The sequence below is a fragment of the Cydia splendana genome, chromosome 20 (assembly GCF_910591565.1).
Source record: "Cydia splendana chromosome 20, ilCydSple1.2, whole genome shotgun sequence".
Lineage (NCBI taxonomy): Eukaryota > Metazoa > Arthropoda > Insecta > Lepidoptera > Tortricidae > Cydia > Cydia splendana.
In genome coordinates, this window is record NC_085979.1 from 13,103,727 (window position 1) to 13,130,816 (window position 27,090).

At 39.6% G+C, this 27,090-nt stretch overlaps 3 protein-coding genes across 4 annotated transcripts in view; all 3 read left to right on the forward strand.

Annotated features, from left to right (window-relative positions):
- LOC134800530 (uncharacterized) overlaps nt 1–15,292 on the forward strand; it is a 109,074-nt gene extending 93,782 nt beyond the window's left edge. Inside the window, exons 8-11 of one of the 2 annotated variants that reach the window (XM_063773006.1) lie at nt 12,585–12,704; nt 13,225–13,658; nt 14,320–14,420; nt 14,812–15,292. In XM_063773006.1, coding sequence (XP_063629076.1) covers nt 12,585–12,704; nt 13,225–13,658; nt 14,320–14,420; nt 14,812–15,269 — 1,113 coding nt within the window. In that variant the 3' untranslated portion in view covers nt 15,270–15,292. The remainder of the gene's footprint in view (nt 1–12,584; nt 12,705–13,224; nt 13,659–14,319; nt 14,421–14,811) is intronic. The other variant, XM_063773007.1, reaches the window with a different exon arrangement.
- Nucleotides 15,293–16,793: 1,501 nt separating this feature from the next.
- On the forward strand, nt 16,794–17,878 carry LOC134800503 (uncharacterized). The gene has a single exon (XM_063772972.1). It carries the CDS (start codon nt 16,958–16,960, stop codon nt 17,855–17,857), a length of 900 nt encoding a protein of 299 aa, XP_063629042.1. The 5' UTR covers nt 16,794–16,957; the 3' UTR covers nt 17,858–17,878.
- Nucleotides 17,879–18,907: 1,029 nt separating this feature from the next.
- On the forward strand, nt 18,908–21,674 carry LOC134800536 (NF-X1-type zinc finger protein NFXL1). Its single transcript, XM_063773019.1, has one exon. It carries the CDS (start codon nt 19,057–19,059, stop codon nt 21,526–21,528), a length of 2,472 nt encoding a protein of 823 aa, XP_063629089.1. The 5' UTR covers nt 18,908–19,056; the 3' UTR covers nt 21,529–21,674.
- Nucleotides 21,675–27,090: the final 5,416 nt, after the last annotated feature.

Here is a 27,090-nt window from a genome sequence, read left to right on the forward strand (position 1 = left end):
TACATAGTACACACACACACACACACGCACACACACACACACACACACACACACACACACACACACTCACACACACATAAACAGCCGCGCCGTTCGCGTATATTATATTATATTATTATAACCAGTGTAAGTACTGGATATGTAAAGACCGACCTGTCAAAAAAGGGACCCGTCTGAAAATCAGCGCTGGGTATATACATAATGTATCTAGCAAAAAGCTGAGATTGGTACCCATTGCCTATACCACAAATTTTTGTGCATGTTTTTATATTTAACGTCTTTGTGAAATGGAGTGTATTTTGTGATTCTCTCATGTATTCTTCTTTTTTGGTAGTTGTGGCAATAAAACATTTTTATTTATTTTATTTATTTATTTGTTTATGCCTTTTGTAATAAGGTCCACCGATGTACATTTAGGAGCGTTGCTGTTTGTACCTACTTGTTCTTTCTCCTAAATGTCGTCTTTCACGTAACAAAGTAGAAGTACAATAAATAATCGTCTATTATTCATAGAAATATGACGTTTATGATGATACTTCCCCACTTCGTCATTTCAAAGTTTGTGCACAATTAGCTTGGTCGAACTCTACCATAAAGTTTTTATAGAGATTGTATGTAGGTACTTAGGTAGATAACAATATGCAAACTCTAGCCTGGAAGGTTAACTATGCAAACAAGCTTTCTTGATTACCTACCTACTTTAATTCTGAAGATCCCATCAGAAGCATAACTTATCATGTGAAATTCATCTGAACAGATCAGTCCGTCACAGATTGATTGATATGTATATTTAAGATATGTGGATACTAGCAAATGGCGGCTAAAGGTATGCCGATCGCAGCTCGCATACAAACAATAGATAGCACATTACATCCACATACATGTGTCAGCAAAGTTCAGGCGGAGCGTGAGCGTCGTCCATCATTTGCTTACGGGCTGGTACAGTCGGCACTAAAATTGACTTACTATTTGAAAATATTGACATGCCCTAGTCCAAAATTATTCAATTTTCACATTGAAAAAATTCGACACCTTATTTTTTTTTTATTATTCCATAATTTGTATGAACTTTTCCTGAAATTTCATAGGACTTTTCCATTTTTTTTAATTTTCCGCAACTTGCACATCTGTATTTGACAACAAATTATTCAAAAGGGTGAAGTGGCTCCTGGTACAAAAGGATTGGATCAGAAGCTATGTACCAGAGAGTTTTTTTTGTACCTAATTTCTCATGAAGGGAGATTGTACTCGGAACTGACTTTACGCCTATAAAAACTACCTATAGTGGCTCTGTGAGCTGTAGACCTCACAAACCCCCATGGCAATCGAAAATTTCCTAAATATAACTCTACAAATAAAATCTAGGTACCTTTATATGTAATGCTCGAATCTGCTCACCTCACGAGGTTGAAAAATGCCACCTGTAGACGAGAAAATCCATCCTGACATACAAGATTTTATACCCAAACTGAAACGAGATCTCCGTCTCCGACTTTGCTTTCGCTCGTTCGATAAATAGCCACGCGAAGACCGAATTATGCGCACACGCAGCCGCCTGTCCAGATTGAGATTCGATCAACGCATCGATCATGGCCACCACAGGCGTGACACGCATTATTGCCGCTTGATTGCAATCAGCGAAAGATGCTTTGTGATTGAGGAATGGCTGGTGACGCGGCGGATTTTCAATTGTTTTTACCGACCTCAATGAAACGAGTATCGATTCATGGGTATTTTTACAAATGTAATATTTTTTACTGTTATTTTACTTGTCCTTTTAATTAGTAGGTAGGTATACATATGTAGAATCAAGGAATTTGATTTCCATACTACTTCGTACCTTGTCACAGTGAATAGTAAAACTGACAATCAAGGATGACTCACGGTAGACCGGGCCGTGGTAGTGCTTTCCACAGAAAATGAAGTGCCGGAAGCTCCGGCCTGGCCCCCGCCCGGTCTAGCCTGTGTCATCGTAATATTAAGTACATCTGATGATGCAGACCGAAAGTGGTTAGCTATGTGATTGAAACAACGTTACTCGGTTGAGTTCTGGTTGTTAGTAACGTCATGCAACGAAAGGTTTCATGGATTTTAACGAAAAGGGTGTCGTTAGAGTTCGTCAACCAAAAAAGAAAGAAAGAGTAGCCAAAAAAGGCCTTGTAGGCTTATTGGCAGAGTATGACATTCCCAATTATTACTCGTGCAATAATTTACGAACACCATAAAGAATGTAATAAAAACGTCATTATTCAAAGTGAATTTTTCGATTCAAAAAGTTGTAAAGTGAACTATACACATGGGAAATTAAAACCGAATTTCGCCGAATATAGTTTACGAAGAATGAGCTCTCCGAAGTCATTAAAATGTGACTTTTTGCATCTAATATTTTGGTTTATTGAACTTTGGGACGGACTGTAAAACATACATCTACACATACCTATTTATGTAAGAACTTAGTACCGTGAACCAGCGACCATTTCTGAGGCGTGATCAGATTAGATAGTCAGTTCTGATTCAGTTTCATTACTCTAGTACTTTTTAAGTACGATTCACATCGAACGGGCGGAGTCGGAGCGCATTTCACATTTGTACGGCCGCAAGCCGGTCGGCTCCTCAAGACGCGGACGGCTTCGGTCGGACTCCGTCGCTTCTGCCATACATAATATATAGGCACATTGAAAATGGTCTCCGGCGCGGCCCGACTCCAGCCGGTCGATGGAAAACGTACATTATAATAGGACTCTAGCTTATTTTAGTAACGCTACGAACATACACGAATAGATCTCTTTACAACTTAACCATTACAAAATTCAGTGCAGCGAGCTGAGTCGCTCTATTTGGTTATTTGTTTTCGCGAATCCCTGTAAGGGTTACATTAGCTAACGCTTTATTTAGGAAATGAAGTAGCCACTCAAAATCTTATTTGCAGAGTCGTTATTACTATGTAACAAGATCGCATCTACGTGGGCCATACTGAAAGTTTCTGGATTCTGATATATGAGACGACTTATCTTTTCTAAGTGGCCAGTTCCAGGAATTTTCAGTATGCCCTAAGTATCTTTAGGTATTTAAATATTTAAAAGTAAACAAATAATTTGTACATTTTCGGGTAGTTATAACATTTATTGGTTAACCAACCAAATGCATAACCGCCTGAATCAGTCACTCAACGACCTCACTATTAATAACCTACATTATTTGATCATGTAATGTTTTCATCTACCCTCAACTGGCTTAAGGACTAAGGAGCCATTTGAGGGTAGATTTTGTTTACTTTTATTTAAACCTAAAGATACAGACTATAGCGACGGACAAGCATACGTGATAAATCAGTCCAGTAAACTCTAGATTTTCGAGAACCTACATCCTGTCGCGCAGTTAGAATGGCGCTGCGCCAATCATCCGCAGCCTAAACAAGTGCCGGTGACGTCACCAGGTCGTTCACCCCAGCCTTCGCGACTCTATTCAATTTGGACTTCGGTTATCACCTGCGTTACTGGAAATGTAAACAAGTCGTGCCAAGTTGAGGATTTAGATTTTTTTTTACCTGAGACTTAATGACCTCAGAAGTGTCTCGAGAATTTTGGCAACGCTATAAGTATTTCAAAGATTTGCCAATTGCTATAAACGCTCTCTAAACTTTTAATTTTGGTCCTATCTCGAAAAAAAAGTTTTTAAATAGGTATTTCAGTTAATCAGATGTTTTTGTATGTGACATTATTATAGATTTTAGAATTGGTCCCATTAGTGTAGTAAATAAAGGCAGTGGACCCCGCAGTACCTAATTCCTCAGCCTGAAAAAACTTTTCAGTATGATAAAGTATCAATAAATAAAAAGTATTGTATAAATTTCCAAAGAATAATAATAATAGAATTAAAGTAAATACCTAAAGTCTTAAATCGTTAATATCTTTTTACGGAAAAATGCTCCGTTCAAACTTTCTTCGCCAGACATATTCATGTAACTTATTGCAACAATATATGAAATATCAAAAAAATATCCCAGCAGAAATACCAGTATTAATAAAATAAATTTTTTTGGCGTGTCTTGGACCGGAAAATTGCTCAGTCTAATTTTTTCACTGGAATGCCATTTTATTGCCGTTTTATACCTACAAAATGAAAATCTAAAAATTTTCCACTCTCAGTTTTTAATAGTTCTATAATACATACATTTCGATACGCATTTTTTTTGGATTTTTTTACCCACTACGCCAAATTATATTCTAAGATCATATAAGAAGAAAAAAATGACAGAGCAATTTTCCCATGAAGATGAGAGTCAAAAAAAGGAAGTATCATAAAAAAATATTCTCATGTTTGACAAAACTTTTAGATTTTTTTCTAGTATCACATACTGATACAAATAACTTATTTTGTAAAATAATTTTGGTCTGAGGAATTACTCGGTTCAATATATAATCAGATTTGTGTTTTTACCTAACTTAGGAGTATTTTTTTTTGGATATTTATAATGTTAGTCTCGGCTCATACTATACAATAACCAAGCTAAATTTCATCGACTGAGAAATTAATGCATGGGTCTCCATACAACAACTTGCTTCATTTACTACCCTACATAGTAAGTAAATTAACATGATTAATTATAGTCCATTTGTCCATATACCTTTAGGAATATGAGATATGAGGTGAATTTGTGAACAACTTGTATATGTATATCTATATATATTATATTGTCATCACCTTGTGTTGTTATCGAATCAAACGTAAAAAGAGAAAAAAAAACAACGGGTTACACTCCGGGAGTGCCGGCAGAAGTGAAAACTCAATGACATTGTAACAGTTTTTCGATCAGGTCACGTGTCCGTCTTACGTCTTACGAATCTTACGGTCACGTGACCTGTCGCGAGTTTAACATTTTTTCCCCATCACAAAAAGTGCACAGCGCCGCTAAAGAAGTTTTCACTTCAAAAAACAAGAAACGAGAAAATAGCGTACTCCCATCTTAAAGGCCGCAGCCGCACCCCTGGCGTAGCAGGTCTCCACGGGCGGCGGTAATCGCTTACCATCAGGTTATTCGTCTGCTTGTTATACCATAAAAAACCGGCCAAGTGCGAGTCGGACTCGCGCACGAAGGGTTCCGTACCATTACGCAAAAACGGCAAAAAAATCACGTTTGTTTTATGGGATACTTAAATATTTATTATATTATGTTTTTAGTATTTGTTGTTATAGCGGCAACAGAAATACATCTGTGAAAATTTCAACTGCCTAGCTATCACGGTTCATGAGTGAGTGGTTCTGGTGACAGACAGACGGACAGCGGAGTCTTTGAAATAGGGTCACGTTTTTACCCTTTGGGTACGGAAGCCAAAAAAAAAACAACAAATGCAACCTACGCATGATAAATTCGTTATTAACGATAGTTATAAGGGCCATGTAAAATACCACATATACTTACCACATGCTAGCAATTAGCAGCCTCTTCGTAATTGACAGTTTGACATGTGTAGGGTTTACTGTTATGCCAAGATCAGGGACAAGACAGCAAAGTAGAGCATACAACGTGGGCCCGATTAACCCGACACATTTTATCATTATCATTTAATTAGGGTAAAATGGATATCTTTATACCTTGGGCGAAAACTCCCATTTTAGAGATATTTTACATTTTCCAAGTTTTTGAAGTGAAAACTTCTTTAGCGGCGCTGTGCACTTTTTGTGATGGGGAAAAAATGTTAAACTCGCGACAGGTAAGATTCGTAAGACGTGACGTCACGTGTGACGGACACGTAACGAACGATACGTGATTTAAATGCCATCTAGTGAGTTTCCCTCTAACTGGTACTAATATAACTCGAGTACTAACAGTGATGTGCTTAGGGGTTTCAAGTAATGCGACGAAATAAAGCTAGATGGCGTTAACCTCAATTATACATAGTGCTGCAGACATTTTGCCCTAGATGGCGTTATTAATATTTTGACGTAAGACGTAAGACGCTTCGTAAGACGGACATGTGACCAGCGGGCGCAGCACGGTTCCATTTTTATCGTATATCATTATGCGCGTCCCTTTCGCACTTACATACTTGTTAGAACGTGACAGGCATGGTGACAAGGGATAAAAACGCGACCGTGCTACGCCGCCTGATCGAAAAACTGTTACAATGTCATTGAGTTTTCACTTCTGCCGGCACTCCCGGAGTGCAACCGGTTGTTTTTTTTATATTAAGTTATGTCATTTAGGGCAAGATAATCATAGTTTATTTTGCTCAGGGCAAGAAAAACAGTATGAAGATTCACTTTTTTTCAATTCAAGTGTTTATCTTGTCTTGTCCCAATATTTTTCTTACCTTTAACGATTTAACTTTACATTATGTAGTTATACAGACACCGCTGAACAAAGATATTCATTGGATTTCCAAATTATAGTTCTGAGACCTTGTTGATAAGTGGCGCCATCTCTTTGTATGGAGATGGAGATTGATAGTCTATATTACAAATTGTCGCTGTTTTTAGAATCAGACTTTAATGGGAATGATCCAAATAAAGAAATTATAAAGGACTGGCAAAGGCGACACACATCCACATAAGGTCAGTCGCCATATGGTCGCTGGCCTTGCGTTCAATCCACAACTTCAACACTCTTATAACTATCAAATTAAAGTGCAAAATAGCATGGCAAGATTGATTGGGCATTTCGATCACCTTCAGAACGACTATTTTTGACGGGACTTGTTTGGACACCAGGACACATTGCTGTTATCTAGAATTTTATAAATCCTATAGGCAAGTTTCTAATTCGCGTTTATAGGAAAACGGAGCTGAAGCTGTCAGCTGTGAAAGCAGCAGGCTGCGTAGCCAAGATGCCAATCGCTTACGCTCCGTAGCGATCGAAACGCAACTGTCACTGTCGGACTAATATGGAAGAGTGACAGAGAGACATAAAGCTTTTCGTTGTCGAAGCGATAGCGATTGTAACCTTGGCTAGGCCGGCAGGGCAGCGGGTTCGAATCTCGTCCGAATCAGTCTATCGGCCCAACTCTAACAATGCTTATAAGATGTCACACCGATCTGTCAGTGTCAAAAGTGACGTTTTTGGTTGAAGAAATGTCACTTTTGACACTGACAGATCAGTATCGTATCGGTGTGATATCTTATAAGAATTGTTCGAATTGGACCGTATGTTTCATTTCGACGTTAACTTTCGTCGGAACGCCCATCATCATAATTTTAAGAGCTGTGCTCTTGTCGATGAAGCAATCTCGATTTTATCGATACAGTGTTTGGATTTTTTTTAATGGCACTGGCCAATACACTAGTTAGTAAACTTGACTAACTTTGAACCAGAGCCCCTGCCGCGAAAAACGAAAATCGTAATTTCGTCATATGCCTCCCTATCGCTCGAATATGCTAGAGCGATAGAGAAGCAGATAACGAAATTACGTATTTCTCGGTAGGCCTTCAGTTATTTTCGCAGTCTAACGGCTCAGACGGTAATTAATACCTGAGCCTGCGCCAGTAGACGCACTGTTGTGTAAATTATCCATTTATTCTGCGGCTGATAGAGCGATGATGATATCCATTAAAACCTACCTCTTATAAGGACACGTCTTACCATTGGCGGCTTCAACACAAGACTCGTTAGTAACTCGTTACTAACGAGTCGTTACCTCGGTAACGAGTAACGAGTTTCAACTCGAGTTGCGTGCGATAATAACAATTCGCAGCATCTTAGTACTTTAATTGTGACATAGGTGACTCTCTCGCGTGCGCCTACGAAGACACAAGCACTACAGTATGTCAAGTTAACTTTGCACAGACTGACGTGCAAAGTGTGGAGTGTCGCAATAAACGTCATATTTCGTCATATTTTTTTTTGTGTTGTCGTAAAAATGTCCTATAATATTTATCTATATTTATTTATTTCCATAGACTTTTAACGTTTTTGATGACACTTTAACAGAGTAAGGTTGTTCCGACTCTAACAAACTTGCACCATCGGCCTCGCTGTTAATTGTACATCGGTGGACGTTATGCCTTTTGTAATAAGGTCCACCGATGTACAGTTAGGAGTGTTGCTGTTTGTACTAGCTCCACTGTAACTTATAAAAAATCAAAATACTAATAACAAATAGCAAATGAATGGCACATGCCTTGTAATTTTTCCTAATTAGGTACCTAGAGTTATACCTAGAAAAGTCTGCAGCGATTTTGATAGCCCACGCAGTGCAAGTGTTATTTATTTAGTCATAATTTCATAGAAGTTTGACGTTTAAAATAACACTTGCACTGCGTGGGCTATCAAAATCGCTGCAGATTTTTCTTGTTGGTCTACCACTAGATCAGGGGTCGGCAAAACACGCCTTGCGAGCCGCATGCGGCTGTTTGGAGGTATAATTGCAGCTCTTTAAGTCGCCCGCAAAATTAACCCTTGAGAGTTATTACAACACTGAAATAGTACATTTCGATGCTAGTGCGGAAGGTATGTCATTACTTCACGAGTACCGAGATATCTTGCCACGAGCCGCAGGCGAGTGGGAAGACTCGGGACGAGTGAAGAATGACATTTCCGCACGTGTATCGAACGACGTTTTTTAATACAGTTGCGAAAAAATAAGTAAAACATTGTTGATCGTACACTAAACAAAAGTGGTAACAGTGACAGCTCGCTTAGACGTCGTCTTTAAGTATATTATATCTATGGGCGTTTGGCAGCTATTCCGTTCCATTCAGACACCTTATTAAGAACGGAATTTTCAATATTCAATATTAAAAAATAAACGTGTTATAATGATGAAGAGGTAAGTATTAAAATATGAAATATGTATATTTTTCATATTCTTACATTAACAGTAGGTTTTTATGCTGATTACGACGTTTAAAGGAAACTAATATTAACACTCATCAATAAGTAGTCGTGAATTGGAACAAGTATAAATTTAAAAAAATTGGAAAAGTAAAAAGCACTAGTTCGACATAACCAACTTTCCGCACGCTAAACAGCTACGTAAAGTAGCACTTTGTGAGCAACTGTATTAAAAACAACATTTGCGGCTCTTTGAGCTTCCTAAAGCTCGCGATTTCTACTGCAGTTGGCTCTTCTCAAAAAAAAATTGGCGACCCCTCCACTAGATAATAAATTATTCAATTAGACCAATAGAAATTCGTTTTTTGTTCGCTTTTTATCCGCTGTACCTCGGCCGTAACCTTAAGTTGCCGAAAATACTTTTTGCGCGTCATCCGATGAGTTGTTTATTATCTTTTTATTTTTTATCTGTAATTGTACACCGTACGTGGTGGCGAGCGAGGTAAAGTCACGGCAAAAACTTGTATTGTTTGCCTCCATTTATTTTTGGAGGGTTTCGTTCTCCACTTTCGTTGCAGCCTTTTGTTTCTAACGTTTTAAGATATTATAGGATAACTCTTAATTTAACTCTGAGGATAGTGGACGACCGCTTGTGTATACAAACATAGTCCCCATTTTCCTCTTTAGATATTAAGATAAGATAAGATAAAATTTATTTCATTGAAAAATATCCAAAAATTAATACACGCTTTAATAGTTGCTTAAATAAATGATATTATGGAAAATATTTCCGGTTTATGATGATGGGATCCATGAGGAAATGAAGGAACTCGGCATTAAAAAAATGTGACATTTGATGAAGTGAAACCGCTGATGACCAAAACGGAACTCTACGTCGTATCTCACGTCTTTTTCTTGCACGAACTCCGAAAGCTGAAAAGAAATGTTCACTGGATGAATTTAGCCAATACAAAAATCGTTTCTAGTATTTTCGTAAACAACTTTTGATTTTCTTTGTATTGTGAACCTGTAAGTTAAGATCAAGAAGCCGTAGCTAAGATAAGTCTCGTAACAAAACGTAGATCTCTATCGATCCATGTACAATAATCGAAACAATGCGGTTCGCAGCTTCCGCGCGTCACCAACCATCTCCAATATGATTTATAATATTTGCAGACGGGTCGCTGACCGTAACCGACAGCTCGATAACTTAAAAAATGCCCAAGATGCCCATAGCACACGTAAAGTGTTAGCGAGACCTTACGAGTTTGGGAAAAATCATTTATTTACATACAAGATATATATAGTGGTACTACTGAACGAAAATAATAACTAGAGATGCAACGGATAGTTGTTTGGCCGGATACCGGATACCGGATATTCGGCCTGACTATCGGCCGAATATCCGGTATCCGGCCGCCGAATATTCGGTCAGCGGAACTATACCTACATTTCGGTTTTTCAGGTGCGCATTCTGCTGGTTTGACCTGTTTCCTAGTGAACGTTCGCGTGGCCATATTTCTAGGTTAGAAATGAGTGCACGTTAAAGTCAGTGGAATGTTTAACTTGTTTTAAAATAATAAATAAGTACGATTATGACCATGTCTGTTTCTGAAATCCAATTTGTTTACTCCGAAATCAAGCAATGTTACTATCCGGTATCCGGCCGGATAATATGTCACTATCCGGTATCCGGCCGGATAATATGTCACTATCCGGTATCCGGCCGGATAGTAAAATAATGGCCGGATAGGCCGGATACCGGATAGTAACCGGATATCCGGTGCATCTCTAATAATAACTAGCTTAAATCTAAATAAAATAGGCCCTTGAGGCATTGTAGGTACCAAGGATGCTGGCGGCATTTCCTCGCTGTATCGCAATGCTGATGCGTTGTGCGAGGTAGCCGCCAACTCTTCGGTCACCAGTTACGTCAACCAGACGCTTCGCGATTTCTGCGAACAACTTGTGCGCGCTGTGACTCCATGGACCTAGAGTTTCAAATGGGTTTTAAATCTACTGCATATAGGGCATGCTCCCGGGAATTCCCGGTTCTCAAATTCCCGGGAATTCCCGGGAATTTCATTGTGTCGAAAGAACCGGTACTGAAGACCCGGTACCGGTACTTCCCGGTTCTCATCAATATGCGTATTTATTCCCATTTTAATACTAGTACTTTAGCTCGGGACATTAAATCACATTTAATAATGTTGCTATGAAACGGGGGACCCAAATAACCCGACAAATTAACCTGGTAAAGTAGGTATTCCAATCGATATTACGTTTTGGCTCGAGTAAGTAGGATATTAGGTATATTCGAATATTCATCTTTCTTTCTAGGAAGTTGGTTTTATATGAAAAAAATCCGTGGTCGGGTCATAGTGCTGAGTGCATCGACTACGGGGCCTCCCGTGTAACTCGTAATGCCATGCCCATCAGGCGGAGGTAAACCAGCGATTCGCAGGGCTGGTGGCTCTAGCCTATAGCCAAGGTTTTGCGATGAAAGCGCGTGCAATAATATTGACTTGTAGTGATTAGGTATTGGGAATTTCCAAAGGGGCGTAGCGGAAGATTTACAAAAATGTGAGCGAGCATAGGCAAAGTCTCAAACTGTAGAGGGCCGTGTGCAGGTTGGTTTCGTAAAATAGGTTGGAACGCTAGATTTTTTGATAAAATAAGTCATTTATCAATACGCATGTAATAATTTATATGAAAATAAGTCATTCATAAAGATTGTACACTAACACAAACAAATTCTTAAGTATAATCTTAATATGCCTTGAGAACCGGGAAGAACCGGGAATCCCGGTTCCAGCCATGCCCAGAACCGGGAAATGAAATTCTTGGTACCGGAACCGGTACTGCATGCCCTAACTGCATAGTTTGGAAGAAGGAGGTTCTGAATTCTGTTGTTTTTTTTTAACGACTTCGTGTATGTGTCGTAGAGGAACAAAGCGCTGACAATGAAAAATACCTTTAATATCTTAAATATTTAATTCCATTGTTATTCCTCTCATTTGAATGCCTCTCTAACGCAATTTCCAACTCATGTCAAGTTGTCAACGTAAAATACAACGAAGGTCTATTTGGTTTACTTTTCACATTTGAATCGTAAATAGTTAATTAGGTATTATCTATTTTATTATTTGCCTTTGTATGGCTTAAAATTAGGCATTTAGTGCAGTATTCGCATGCAGTACCTACCTATGCCAGAGCCGTAACGAAATATGAGTAACCCAACCGCTGTAAAGTGATAGGCTCCAAAATATTGAGGTTACGTTTAAAAGCGGCCGGTTGCTAAGGAGTGTCTAGTTCTTTTGCAAATCGGTGTCGGTATCAAAAAGCAAACATAAATATTAAGGATTAAGACGAGTGGATAGCAATGGGTACAGCCGCATAAATGTAGATGGATGGAAATGTTGAATGTGGATGGCTAATAAAATAGGTACTTACCTACCTAAAATACAAACGTAGGTGTTATACCTACGTTACGTGTAGGCAAGTTTTTAGAAGTTATACGAGCGCCCAACACCCCATGCTAGCGGGTTAGCTACTCGTAGGAAAATGTCAGGAAAACACTAAAAAGATTGATGGCACTTTAGTCTTTCTTCATATCTGTAGAATGTAGATCATCTAACATTTCTCTATGGATACATATAGGCAGTCTCCACATTAGATGAGGATCTGCACGCCGCTTCGCTGTACGAGCGGGACTTCGTTATACATATACCCCACACCGGAGCACACACAGTGTGACAACCGCCTTACATAGTATTAGAAACAAGTTTTGACCATTTTTGTTTCCATTGCTCAGGCGCAGCGCTACCGCGAGCGGCGGCGCCTGGCCACGCCGAGCCCCACACCGTCGCCGCCGCGCACGCAGGGCTGGTTCAAGTCGCTCGACCGCCTCTCCAGGAAGAAGAAGAACGTCAAGGTAAGTATCTCTTCATTCGCCATAACTGTCAGATCTCTTAGCCCCACTTGCACCATTCCACCAACCGGTTAAACCTGGAGTTACCATGGTTACTAGTACAATTTGACCTCATTTATAGAGACGAACTAGTAGCAGTATCTAAGAAAGCACGTAGGTACATATACCTAATTGGTCAGCGATAAGAGTAACCAAGACTCACGGGACACCTGTAAGCACGGTGTTGACGTTCAGTCATCATCAGTGTTGTTCAACGATTATTTGGGTTATTTATACATCTACAAAAATCAACTTACCTACATCAGTCTATAGGTAACCTGTTTCATGTCATAACGAAGACAGGGCACAGGCTAGGATTAGGCAGTCTTCTCTATTTCCATATCAAGCCTCATGTCTGAGTGCCGTAACCCCTTTAAGTCAGTATGTTGTAATGCTTTCCATCCTGTCCGATGTAATAAGACCAGTCCAGTATGTAACTAAGTATTCAAACTTGATGTAACCATTACATTTTTATGATTTACAGACGGAGAAAGAAATCCCGCCAGAAGACCGAAGCAGCAAACCCAAGCTCAATTCCCCAGCTAAAAACCTACGATTCTTCGGCGACACCGACGTGGAATCCGACGCCAAACAGAGCACCATCAAACCCCATGGAACCTTACGGAAAACCGTCTCTAACTCAACCTCAGGCCTTGACGAAGTCGACCATGCTGAGTTAAATAAGAGTTACTCTTTATCTAACTTAGATAAGAGCGATAAGAAGTACTATAAGAGGAATCTTCACAATATATCTGAGATTCAGTCTGAGGACAGTCAGCGGGGGTTGAAGCCGCCGATGAGTCCGTATGACAGGTCGAGGAGTCACAGCAGTTCAAAGACGCTGAGGAATGGGAGGAGGGAGCGAGGCAGCTCCTCGGAGCTGAGGAGTAGCAAGCAGGATCTCAATAGGGATTACAAGTGAGTCAATTATCTACTAGAGTTAGACCAAGAAAATATGCAGCGATTTTGATAGCCCACGCAGTGCAAGTGTTATTTATACGTCATAATTTCATAGAAGTTTGACGTTTAAAATAACACTTTCACCGCGTGTGCTATCAAAATCGCTGCAGACTTTTCTTGGTCTAACTCTAGAACTGCATGATTATTTATCGGTTGTTTCGCTAATTCATGCTGCTTAACAGCACGGTGCGGTTATTGTCAAACTACAGCTGCAGCTGTAGTTTAACTACAGTGAATTATGGCGTGTGCTTTTGGCTGCGTTTCCACCAGAGATGTGCGAGGATGCGTAGCGAGGGATGTATTTATCATTAACCAATAGAAACACTTTACCTATACTCGCTCAGCGTAGCTCTAGTGGAAACAGCTCAGTGGATCATGTTTTTGGTATATATTATTTTATTGTGTACCTATTGTATATTTTGACATGTGTTTTTTGACATTAAAGATAATTGAATTGAATATACGTACAAAACAAAGGAAGGATGTGGGAGAAATGTGTTTGCGAAGAAAGTGGAAAGCACGCCAAGAAAGTTTCTGGATTATCTGGATTTCAATCATCATCTGTCGATTTTCCGTTCGATTTGGTCACTCTAATATTATTTGTTTGTGTCTTGCCCAGGTATCGTCGCCGCACGCCGGCGCACTCGGGCGAGAGCAGCACAGAGGGCGACTCAAGCCACCAGTCACAGCGCAGCGTGGTCTACTTGCACGCCACCACCGGTATGTACACCACCTGCCTAGGCATCCCATCCTTATATCAGGCCTAAATGACCGAAATTCTTATTTCGATCCTCGTCTTCTCCTATTTCGATTTTGATCTCTACGTCCACTTTGGTAGCTTTATTATAATTATGACTCAGTATCTAATTTGATCCAAAAACACCAGAAGGCGGTCCCGTATATGCATTCAAATCAATGGGTCGAATCACAGAAAAGAAAACTTTTTCAGTCCTGCCCCGGACCCTGCAAAATAAACCAAATGACTCCTTAAATAAACTCCGTAGGATTGTCGAACCAGATTTCAATCAATAGTGCAGTACATACCTGCACAATTCTTAATTAGGTACGTAATTATTGCAGTAACTTTAACTTCTAAACGTAATTTTTTCAGTGGGTGACATCCCGGACCCAGGCCGTGTGACCCGCAATCGTTCCCGCGACGACGTTTCCTCCGTCAACTCCTCGAACCTGCAGGTCCGAAGCACCACCAAAAGCTTCTCCCTCTTCGCCCCCTGGACCCCCCGCCATCCTGCCGACCACCACGACTTACACTACGCGCAGCGACCAAAAAAAACTAGCGACCGACCAGCGACGCTACAGAAAAATAAATCGTACAGCCAATCCACGCTGACGCGACGACCGGTCAATAACAGATTAACCAGCTCCAGCACAACTCTTCATAGAAAACCGGAGAGGAAAGAGCGTAGAGATGGGCAAAGGAGTCAGTCTAGTGAGGTGTTGAATAAAGATAGAGTTTCAAGGTCGATCTCGATGCCGAAGGATGAGAAGAAAGCTGGATGGTTTAAGCTGTCGAATAAAAAGAAGCCGGAGACTACTAGAGTCCGCTAACGCTTTAATGATAAGATTTAACCATTTGATATTGAGCTTCCACTGCGCGCGTCAGTTGAGCTCTTTGGCGGTCAAGGGGTTAATGGAAAATATCAGTGCACAATGCATACATGGAATAGTAGAGGACATTTTAAGGCGAAAAATGCTTTGTATGAATTTGAATTTGACAATGTTGCCAAAGTGTCTTTTACCGAGTCTATCAAATAACACTGTCAAAATCATTGACAAATAAAATTAAATATTTAGAAACTATCTTAACATTATGGTGCTATAATAATATTGCCTTCGATTTATATTTTACACACAATATTAATGTTGATAATAAGTGCCATTGACGTGTATTGTAACGTTACCAGCTGTCATTAACGCTTGCAGTGTAGATTAATCTTTATTTTAAATGAGGGTAGGAGGGGTGACTATGAACTGTATGTTTTATGGGGTGACTTAGTCATTTATTTCATTATTTTAAAGCGCTTTTCACTAATATTATCGATATAAAGTTTAATATATAGTTTTTAGTTAGATATATTTTTATTTTATATGTGATTTAAATATTTTGCTATTGGTATTTTTAATACGCTTTGAAATTAATAATATCCATTATGTTTGTACATTAAAGAACGGAGATGATGTCCAATAATGTAATAAATAACCAACATCGGTTATAAATAAACTTTGTCTAATAAAAAATGTTTTAATTTTTCCCTACACCTATCTACCCACCGTGTCCGTGTATCCAACATTGGCACACATTCATTAGGTATATTATATTAATCCGTAAAGAAGGGCATTAGGGTGGTATTCCACTTGTCCGAGATCTTTGTCCAATGTGCATGCGCCTTACATTTTTTAAGCAAAATGTGAGACGCAAAAACGAACACTACGAAGTGGGCCAGTTTGTTGGTGTGCAAATGGCGTATGTGCACATTTTCGTTGGTGCGCGTGGTGCACATGTTCGCTCGGCAGTAGGTATATGAAAGGGCCTATCCCTACTTTTGTACTTTGGTATCAACACGTGTCATTGCCTAGTTAACGTCAAATAAACATCCCTTTCGTAGCACCCAACAGAGCAGAGGCCGATGAATTGAAATTTTGGTTTTTAGAGTGATCATTATGGTTCTTAATATGTCCAAAAGTTCCAAAACACAGTTTCTGTTCTAAATAGTGCCATCTCTTGTGCAATAGCTCATACCAAAATTATTACTTTATCACCAGATGGCAGTACATGAACTATACTGCTATTCCACGCTAGATGGCGGATAGGTGTATTATTTTAAAACTACTACTCGTCCCTAGATGTCGCATATCACTAAAATTTGACTTGAACTTAATTTTTTAAAATTAATACAAATATAATTAAAACTTATTTTTTTGGAATAAATAATGTAGTTTTGAATCCTTATAAAAATATTTTAAATAACATTTCAAACAAAGAAGTAAATCAATGACTGAAAAAACTTTGATTTTTGCTGTCAAATGTCAAACGAAACGTCAACGTCAACCAATGTTTATCTATAATATACTTCATTGAGAATTATTCACTCTTATTCGTACGGATATGTTTGTTTTTATTTATAGATAATTCGTAAGGCGGTCTCAGTCTCGATGATTCATAATTTGCATAGTGTTAGGTGCTACCCGGGCTACAGTGACTCAGAGTGAGACCCAAAACAGCTTAGTATTACAAAATGCCTCGCATTGCAACTTACGTGTTCTTCGATCTGGAAACTACGGGTCTACCGCATCTCGAGAAGAACAGAACAAAGATTATCGAGCTCTGCTTCGTTGCCACCTCAAGAAAGGAGATAGAAAAATGTGGATATAGAGAAATACCGGCGGTTAGTAAAATAACATTGGTTTTCAATCCGCAGAGACCTATGCAATCCAAAGTGGTGGAACTGACCGGATTCACCAACAAGTTACTTGAGCACGCGCCTACTTTTAAACAGAAAACCAAAAGCTTAGTAGCCTTTCTTGAAGAGCTTGAAAAACCAGTGTGTCTGGTTGCTCACAATGGTAATATTTTCGACTATAAATTGCTACAAACGGAATTCAATGAGGCTGGTGAAGCCCTACCAAGAGATCTGCTATGTGTAGACTCTATAATAGGGTTTAGGAAACTGTTGAAAGGAACAACTATTGATTATAAAACTTTAGAAGCGATACCACAGGGAGTTGAAGAATTGATAACAGATGATGAAGATGAATGGCCTGATATCAATGTGAGTAACGAGGACTGGCAGGAAATTGATGACATATGCCTCTCATTATCTGATATGTCTTGTGAAGAAATTGATGAAAATACTAAAGAAGAAAAAAGTAAAACTAGCAATGAAAGCATGAAGAAGAAAAAAACTGAGGCAATTAAAAGGGTGATCGATAAAAAACCTAAACTTGACAAAGCAAGCTTTGCGTTGACTGCCCTCTATAAAAGACTTCTGAACAGAGAAGAGCAAAATGCTCATAGAGCAGAAGCAGATTGTTTTATGTTATTGTACTGTGTTGTTGCTATGAAAAACGACTTTCTGCCATGGGCCGATGATTCCTGTAAAAAGCTGACTGAAATTAGGCCCCTTGAAAGGCATTAGTTTTAGGATATTATGTTTTTTTTAAATAAGTAATCATGTAAACTATATTAATATTAATTTTGCTACACAAATTACATATTTTTTTAAATAAGTTTATTGTTTGCAAGGCAGGGCCTTGTTTTATAGATTTTTATATTTGACTACTTTAAATTATGTATGTTACAATTGTTACATACATTTACTTGATTATTCTATTGCATGTTGACTGCTTCAGTGGCTATAAGAATGTTTAAGTTACAGAATAAGTAATTTGTTTATTAAATTATCAATAAATATTATTTTTGTCATCAAATGCAAGATTTTTTTTAATTTATAAAACAAATACCCATTATCCTTACTGGTGTAGACGAATAGAGAGATATCCATATTTATTTAAACTTGCAGGTCCCTCCACAAAATAATATTATAATTATAATACCAATACATATAAATATAGTAAAAGTGTACATTGAACATGTTTTGATTTGGAGGAATGCTGTTTGAAAATGTTTCTCTTCTGTTCTGAACCAAGGATAATTTATGTTATTGACTGTATTCTATTATGTGGCCCTCTCACTTGGATTGACGATGATATAATTATAATAGATACTACTTATATTGTATGGAATAAATTATGGCTAAGGCTCCACACCTTTTTAATTAACACCCGAGTAAGAGTGAGATATTTCATCAATTTATATATTGTGAATAGAATACAAGTAATACATACATCATTCCAAGGAAGTCAATAGTGGTCAATAGGCCTTGATAGAATATGGCTGCGATGCTATGCGATGCTACCGATGCGTTTCAAGTTTACATGATTAGCTAACCCCGTAAACAAGAGTTTAGCAAATGAGGTGTTTTATGGTAGCAGGTCTACTGTTTTTTGGATAAAATAATAATTGAAGATATATTAACATACATTCATATACAAACAAAATAAATAAAATTTAAAGAACTCGATGTTATATTTTTTTCCTAAATTAATAACACCATTCTATAAAAAAAGAACATATAAATTACCAGCTCTCTTCATGCGCAAGGCGATGAGAGAACGCTACTCTATAAAATACTTTCTGTCAACGTCATGGTAAATTCATGCCGATTTGGAGAAAATCTCCGATTTCCGTCTTTGTAGTAGAGGAAAATCATAAAAAAGTAACTGAAAATTACTAATCGTTTCAAGTGTTTGTCACCGGGCGTGCGTTACCTCAACCATGGCCCGGCGATACCACGACGCAGCTGCGAAATTGCAGCTAAATGTCCAGAAACATTTGAAGGGAATGAAAGAGCTATCTTCGTCGGAAGATGAGGAACCGTACGAATCGAGCGTCCTCGAGGGCGTGCTGCAGAGCTACAGGAATGGCGGCGGCGACGCGCACATGCTCAACCGCACGAAGAACATGTTGGAGGAGGCCATAAGCGGTCGCCCTGTAACATGTCTGATTTGCATAGGCTCCATCAAACGCGCCCATCCCATCTGGACTTGCGACCACTGCCATTCGTACTTCCATCTCTCCTGCATCCAGAAGTGGTCCAATGACAGCATTAGCCTGCGTAGCGAGGAGAATCACGGACCCATCGCGGTATTTGTGCCCAAGAAAATTGAATGGTGCTGTCCTAAGTGCCGGCAGTCGTATAGCAAAGAGGAAATTCCTCGCAAGTATCGCTGCTTCTGTAACAAGACTGATGACCCTCCATTCCATCCATGGTTGATTCCACATTCGTGTGGAGAGGTGTGTGAAAAGAGGTTGTCAACAGGAGATAATTGCAAACATAAATGTATGTTGCTATGCCATCCCGGGCCCTGTCCGCCGTGCCCACAGACTGTCAACGGAGTATGTTTCTGTGAGAAGGAACGTAAGAGAGTTCGCTGCAGCGCTTCTAAATGGTCTTGTGGCCAACAGTGTAAGAAATTACTCTCATGCAAATCTCACAAATGTGAAAATGTTTGCCATGTGGATGCCTGCCCTTCTTGTACATATACAAGTGTCCAGGCCTGTCTGTGTGGTGCTGAGAAGGTCAAAAGACCATGCAATGATCCTCTATGGCGCTGCCAGAAGCGTTGTAACAAACCATTCTCTTGCAGTTACCATAAATGTGAAGAAATATGTCACTCAGGTGATTGCGGTGACTGTCCCAACTCTGGGATGCGATCATGTCCCTGTGGAGCTAATCAGAGATTTGTTCAGTGCCCTGATGTCATGGAGACCTGTAAGGGCACCTGTGGAAAGACTAAGGATTATTGTGAACACACATGCCCAGAAAAATGCCACAAAGGCCCCTGTCCGCCATGCCAAGTGCTGATTGAAAAAAAGTGCCAATGCGGCACACATGTGAGATCATTACCTTGCAGTAAGGAGTATAAGTGTGAAACAAAGTGCCGAGGCATAAGACCTTGTGGAAAACATGGCTGTGCTCGCAAATGTTGCAATGGAAACTGTCCACCTTGTGAGAAAATCTGTGACAAGCCACTGCAGTGTGGCCGCCATAAGTGCACAACGGTATGCCATCACGGTCCATGCTATCCTTGTCCCAGGGAATCCAAAGTAACTTGCCGCTGTAAAGAGACCTATGTAACAGTTCCTTGTGGTAGAGAGAAACACACTAAACCTCCTAAATGCAGTCTCCTGTGCAAGCTTAAATATAAATGCGGACATGTCGAAGAAAATAAACATTCCTGCCATTTTGGTGATTGTCCTCCTTGTAAGGCAATATGTCATAAACAGTATGAGAATTGTGAACATGACTGCAAAGCTGTTTGCCATGAGTTTGTTAGAGTAGTTTTTAAGCAAGTAGAGAAGCCCGCTACTCCATGGGAAGTGCAGCCACCAAAGACTAAAGTAATGACTCTTGAATGTCCACCGTGTGAGATTCCTGTTCCTATTGTTTGCTTCGGGGAGCATGAAACAGCAGATCAACCATGCCATTCTGCTTCGCGTCGCCCCTGTGGGCGCGAATGTGGCCGAGAACTTCCGTGCACTAAACACAAGTGCAAACTGCTGTGCCACTTGTACACAGCCGATCCTAACTATCCTAACGTTCCTTCTTCCTGCGAACCATGTAACAGGGAATGTCTAGCTCCAAGACCAGATAGATGCAGCCATAAATGTGCTAGAGGCGTTTGCCATCCAGGAGCCTGTCCTTCCTGTGAAGTCATTGAAAAAATTCCATGTCACTGTAAAGTTACCGAATTATACTTACGATGCCGTGAACTGAGTACGGCTACAGAAGAAATGCTGTCATGCAAGCAGCAGTGCCCTAAGAATCTGGAGTGTGGGCACAGGTGCAGAAACCAGTGCCATCCAGGCATCTGTGCGAGCCAAGTCTGCACAAAGAAAACAAAGGTTTACTGCCCGTGCGGGAACTTGAAGAAAGATGCTCCTTGTAATCTTGTAAAGAATGGTGAAGGGAAACCTTCCTGTGACTCCACTTGTGAAGAAAAACGCATTGCAGCTCTATTAGAAAGAGAAAAAGAAGAAAAGAGACGTAAAGAAATTGAGGAGGAGAAAAATCGCAAGGAGTTAGCGGAATATGAATGGAAGTTAAGTGGAAAGAAGAAGAAATATAAAGAAAAGAAGGTTCTGGCTAATAGAGATGACAAGAATCTGCTGCAAAAGTATTGGATTCCTCTAGTTTCGGTCTTAGTTGTTGTAATCGCTGCTATTTATTTCATATTTTATGTTTGAGGGGATGGGATTTGTTTATTATAATTTGTAAGGCCGAATTTTAAATTGCAGATGTAAATTGTATTATTTATAAGCATACCGTAAATTTTAGTCTGGTTTTCTTTATCCCAGTGTTATATAGTTTGTAACTGCACAACAGCACTGCTCATATTTATTTCTGTAGTTCATTACTGTTCAGACTGGATTTTTTATTATTTTCTATCAATAAAGATGTTTATGAATATTATTAGTTTAATTATTTCGAACCAAAATTAATCTTCACGCTGTAAATTACAAATTCGGTGTTTGCCTCTCTTTCCAACAAATGGAGTTATTAGAAAGAGGAACCAGTGAACTTGTAGACTTATAAAATTTAACACTAGTCATAATTTACTATACAAGGCCACGTTACAGGGCTTTATAAGTCTCCTTACCCTTACCATATTCAGCTGATTTTTTTATAAGCGTACATAATTTCTACTATTTTGTTTTGTTACAAAATTTTTGCGTGTAACGGAATGTATTCGAAACATAAACAAAAATCCAACCTCACTTTTAGTAGAAGAGCCGGCCGCAAGATTTCTAACCGACTTGATACCACGATGAAATGCACAATGGTTTCCCAGAAAAGTTATGCTAAGTCCGAATTCGATAGTCTGCCACGGCGGAACTTGCCGAAAGTACGAAAAAGAAGGCCACTTCCGGTGCGAAAAAAGGGGCTGATTTAACCCATCTGATACCGAGATAGTAGTTATGGCAGCAGTTAGAAATTTACATGTAGACACAGAAAAGCGAAGTCTGCCACTATTTTTTTTGCCGGAAGTGCTTGGCAGACGCTCTCAAAGGTGACCATCGGGACCCCTAAATTAACCCATCTGATACCACCATGAAACCAATTCCAGTCGGTAGGTATGAACTCTCATGTCAGGAATATATAAGTCTGCCAAGGCTTTTCCTGCCGAAACACCATGGCAGACGAGATTATGTAAGCAAGGTCGCCATCGGTTACCCTACACTAACCCATCTGATACCACCATGAAACCAATTCCATTCGGTAGGTATGAACCCCCATTTTAGGAATATATAAGTCTGCCAAGGTTTTTCCTGCCGAAACACCTTGGCAGACGAGATTATAAGCAAGATGACCATCGGTTACCGTACACTAACCCATCTGATACCGCCATGAAACCAATTCCAGTCGGTAGGTATGAACCCTCATTTCATGAATATATAAGTCTGCCAAGGCTTTTCCTGCCGAAACACCTTGGCAGACGAGATTATGTTAGCAAGGTGTACATCAGTTACCCTACATTAACACATCTGATACCTCCATGAAACCAATTCCAGTCGGTAGGTATGAACCCTCATTTCGGAAATTTTTAAGTCTGCCAAGGCCTTTCCTGCCGAAACTCCTTGACAGACGAGATTATGTAAGCAACATCCGCATCCGTGGGACCGGTATACGTGATTACTGTAGGCTTATTTATTACTTTATGCTTTTACATATTTGTATTTTTCTTTTTATTTATTTTTCATCTCAAGTTAGGTTATTTATAATATGAATATAAAAGTAAAATATAAAAACACTTACAAAACGATAAAAAATACATATAAACACATTATAAAAAACCTAACCTAGGGTGCCGCCAGCAGCGGGGCAAGGCCCATGCTACCGGTGGTCAGGGCTGCAGAGAGAGGAACCGGCGGACTATCCGCGCCGTGTCCAAGATCACCGCCTTCTGCATCTGACCCTTGATCCAACCACCTAGCGAGAGTCTCTCAAGATGTTGGTCGAGACTCTTCGCTATTAGACCGTTCACTGAAACGACTATCGGGACAATGATCGTCGAATCAACATCCCACATGGCGGTTATCTCGTGAGCCAAGTCTAGGTACTTACTGGACTTGTCCTTCTCGGCCTTCACGAGATTCTCATCATGGGGGATGGTGATGTCAACGAGCACGGCCCGACGTTGCGATCGATCTATTATCACAATGTCAGGCTTATTGGCTACAATAGTCCTGTCTGTGATGATAGATCGATCCCAATAGAGCGTGGCATGACCATTCTCGAGAACAGGCGCAGGTAAGTACTTGTAGTACGGTACTTCGCGGTCCACAAGGCCATATAGAAGAGCAAGTTGCTGGTGAATAATTCTGGCTACGAGATTATGTCTGTGCAAGTACTCGCCGTTAGCAAGATGAGAACAACCGGAAATGATATGCCTGAGTGACTCTCCGGGACGGCGGCATGCCCGACAAATGTCGACCGTACCGTCCTTCAGGATATATTTCCGATAGTTGTTCGTCATCATCACTTCGTCCGCAATTGCACAGGCAAAACCCTCGGTTTCTCCGAAGAGGTCCCCGAATCGTAACCAGTTCACCGACGCGAGCAGGTCCACATCGGGTCCCGTGAGGGCCTTGTAGAACCGCCCGTGTAGCACCTTACTCTCCCATGCCGCCTTGCGATCCGCAGTACTTAGTACCACAGGTTTGCGCCAGTTCTCGTTTGCCAAGGAGAGCGGCGTGAGGTTCCTGTCTACTGCCACCACATCACGATGCATCCCACACTCGTTGTTAAGGAAATAATTCCTGAGATTGTACACCTCGCGGTTGTGGAGATCCTTGGCGTTTAGGAAGCCTCGGCCTCCACACTTCCGTGGGATGTACAATCTCATAACTGACGAGCGTGGGTGTAGCATGCGATGTGTGGTGAGCAGTGACCGGACCCTCCGATCCAGGGCGTCCAGCTCGGTCTGAGTCCACCTTAGTATGCCAAAGGAGTATGTGAGTAGGGGCATTACCCAGGCGTTGAAGGCGCGCACTTTGTTGCCTCCTGACAAAAGACTGTTAAGGACTTTTGTGAGCCGACTGAAAAAGCGCTCCTTCACCGACCGTCTAATACCCTCGTCCTCAATACCCAACGACTGTGACATACCAAGGTATTTATAGGTTTCTGATTCAGAGATAGATCTGAAAGACATTGTCTCAGAAAGTTGTAAATTTGTTGAATTTACAACCCTCCCCCGCTGTACATGCATAACCGCACATTTAACCGCATATTTGTATATTATTATGTTATTAATGAAATATATTTATAATTTATTAAACCTATACCTAATACATTGGGAATTCATTACCTGCTTACGGCAGTAGTAGGGAGTAGTGGGTGAGTTCTGGCTCACTTAGCCAGGCCAACAGTCCCTCCCCCTTTTTTTCCCTTGTTGAGGCCCTGCAACCTTACCTTGAACCCAACCTAATGTCATTGTAGCTCGAATCTAACCTAATCTATTTTTATTGCTTTTAGAAAATATTCTAATAACAATTATCTACTTTTGCAAAGTTAAATGCTGAATTCTTTATTTCGCAAAATGGAATTTTAATATTACTTTAATGTATGTGCAATCTACTTAGTAATTGGGTTTAAAAATATAAAAACACATTTTATGTCTACTATCCTATCCTAAGTTTATTCAAATAATATTCTGAACATATGAGATATAGTAACATCATTACTTATTCTGTGTACAGTGGAGAAAACATGAATGAAATCATGCAATTTGAACTTTTTTATTTTTAAATAAAGATAAACTAAACAGTATTTACCACAAACCGATGTGAAAAAACTTTGCAGTTGTTGGTTGGTATAATACCATCTCTTACAATTTCTCTTCATTAACATTTTATGATACCTTCCTGTTTTTATTTACTTAATTTAATTTTTTACTTTTTATGTGATCGGTACTTCATTTATTTTAGATTTTGGGCTAATATTAGTTTGTTAACCGACTTCCAAATCTCAAAGAAGGAGGTTATCAATTCGGTTGTATGTTTGTTACTCTATATCTCCGTCATTCCTGGACCGATTTTGGAAATTAGTTTTTTGATTGTATGTATATGCATACAGATTGGTTCCGTTTTTGTCAAAACCCAGTTCTGATGATGGTATCCATGAGGAATCGAGGGAACTCCTCAAATTTTAAACGCATACATATAGTGATTTTTGGGTTTACACACACACACATCCAAAAAAGTGACATTTGATGAAGTGCAACTGCTGATGATGATCAGAACGGAACTCTTCAACGACGCATAGTTCACGTTTGGCGATTTGTCGTCTTCGTTATGTTTGTTAAGCAAGTCAAGTTTTTAAGCCACATTTTTGTCAAGCTCGAGTTCTGATGATGGTATCCATGAGGAATCGAGGGAACTCCTCAAATCTTAAAGGCATGCGTATAGAGATTTTTGTATTTTCATCAGAAAATCAAGGATTTTCATTAAAAACTGGCGCATTTGATGAAGTGGAACTGCTGATGATGACCAGAACAGAACTCTTCAACCACGCATAGTTCACGTTTGGCGATTTTTCCTCTTCGTTATGTTTGTTAAGCAAGTCAAGTTTTAAAGCCACATTTTTGTCAAGCTCGAGTTCTAATGATGGGATCCATAAGGAATCGAGGGAACTCCTCAAATATTAAAGGCATAAGTATAGATTTTTTTTTGTATTTTCATCATAAAATCAAGCATTTACATTAAAAACTGTCGCATTTGATGAAGTGGAACTGCTGATGATGACCAGAACAAAACTCTTCAACGACGCATAGTACACGTTTGGTGATTTCGAATTTCGATTTTGACTTGGACTGCGACCCGGACTCGGACCCAGAACCGGACTCATACCCGGATCCGGTTCGGACCCGGACTCGGACCCGGACTTGGAATCGAACTCGGACCCGGACTCGGACACGGACTCGGACTAGGACCCGGACTCGGACTCGGACCCGGACTCGGAACCGGACTCGGAACCGGACTCGGACACGGACACGGATTCGGACCCGGACTCGGACTCGGACTCGGACTCGGACCTGGACTCGGACCCGGACCTTGACCCGGAAAACCACTATAATATATATTAGGTCATTACCTATGAAATTGGCGTTTTGTTCGGAGAATTTCAACGAAACACGAATTTCCATACAATTAATTTTGCGGATATTTTTTTGATGGCTAATTCAAACCAAACAAAATTTTTCCAGTAATTTTTGACACCTTTAAGGTATGTTTTCAATATCTCCATTTCTTGAAAATTGGTACCATTAGAAAAATATAAGTAATTTTAATACTCGAACCGACAGCACATGAAAAGACCTATTTTCAAGGCTTAATTCTGAACACTTAACAATAAAAAATAACAATTAATTGCTGTCAAGCAGTTTGGCGAAATCATATTGTAGTTTTATTGTAATTGTGTATGTACTTTTGTAAACTAAAAAAAAATAAAACTCAGACTTATATCTATGAACAAAAACGCCAATTTCATAGGTAAGGACCTAATATTATATTATAATTATTATTATTACACGTAAATTTGTTCACGAAGAAACCGTGTACCGACTCTTCATGCCATTATATTTTTAATTTGCTGTTATTCTCTACAAATCGACACTAAAAGTATCAAAATATCAAAATATGGAGTTCCGTTTGAGAAAGAAGCAAAACAATTTTGTCTTTGACAGTAATTGAATTATTGTGTGATTTTGAAAGCTAGACAATTCAAGATTTATATTTTTACTCACAAAG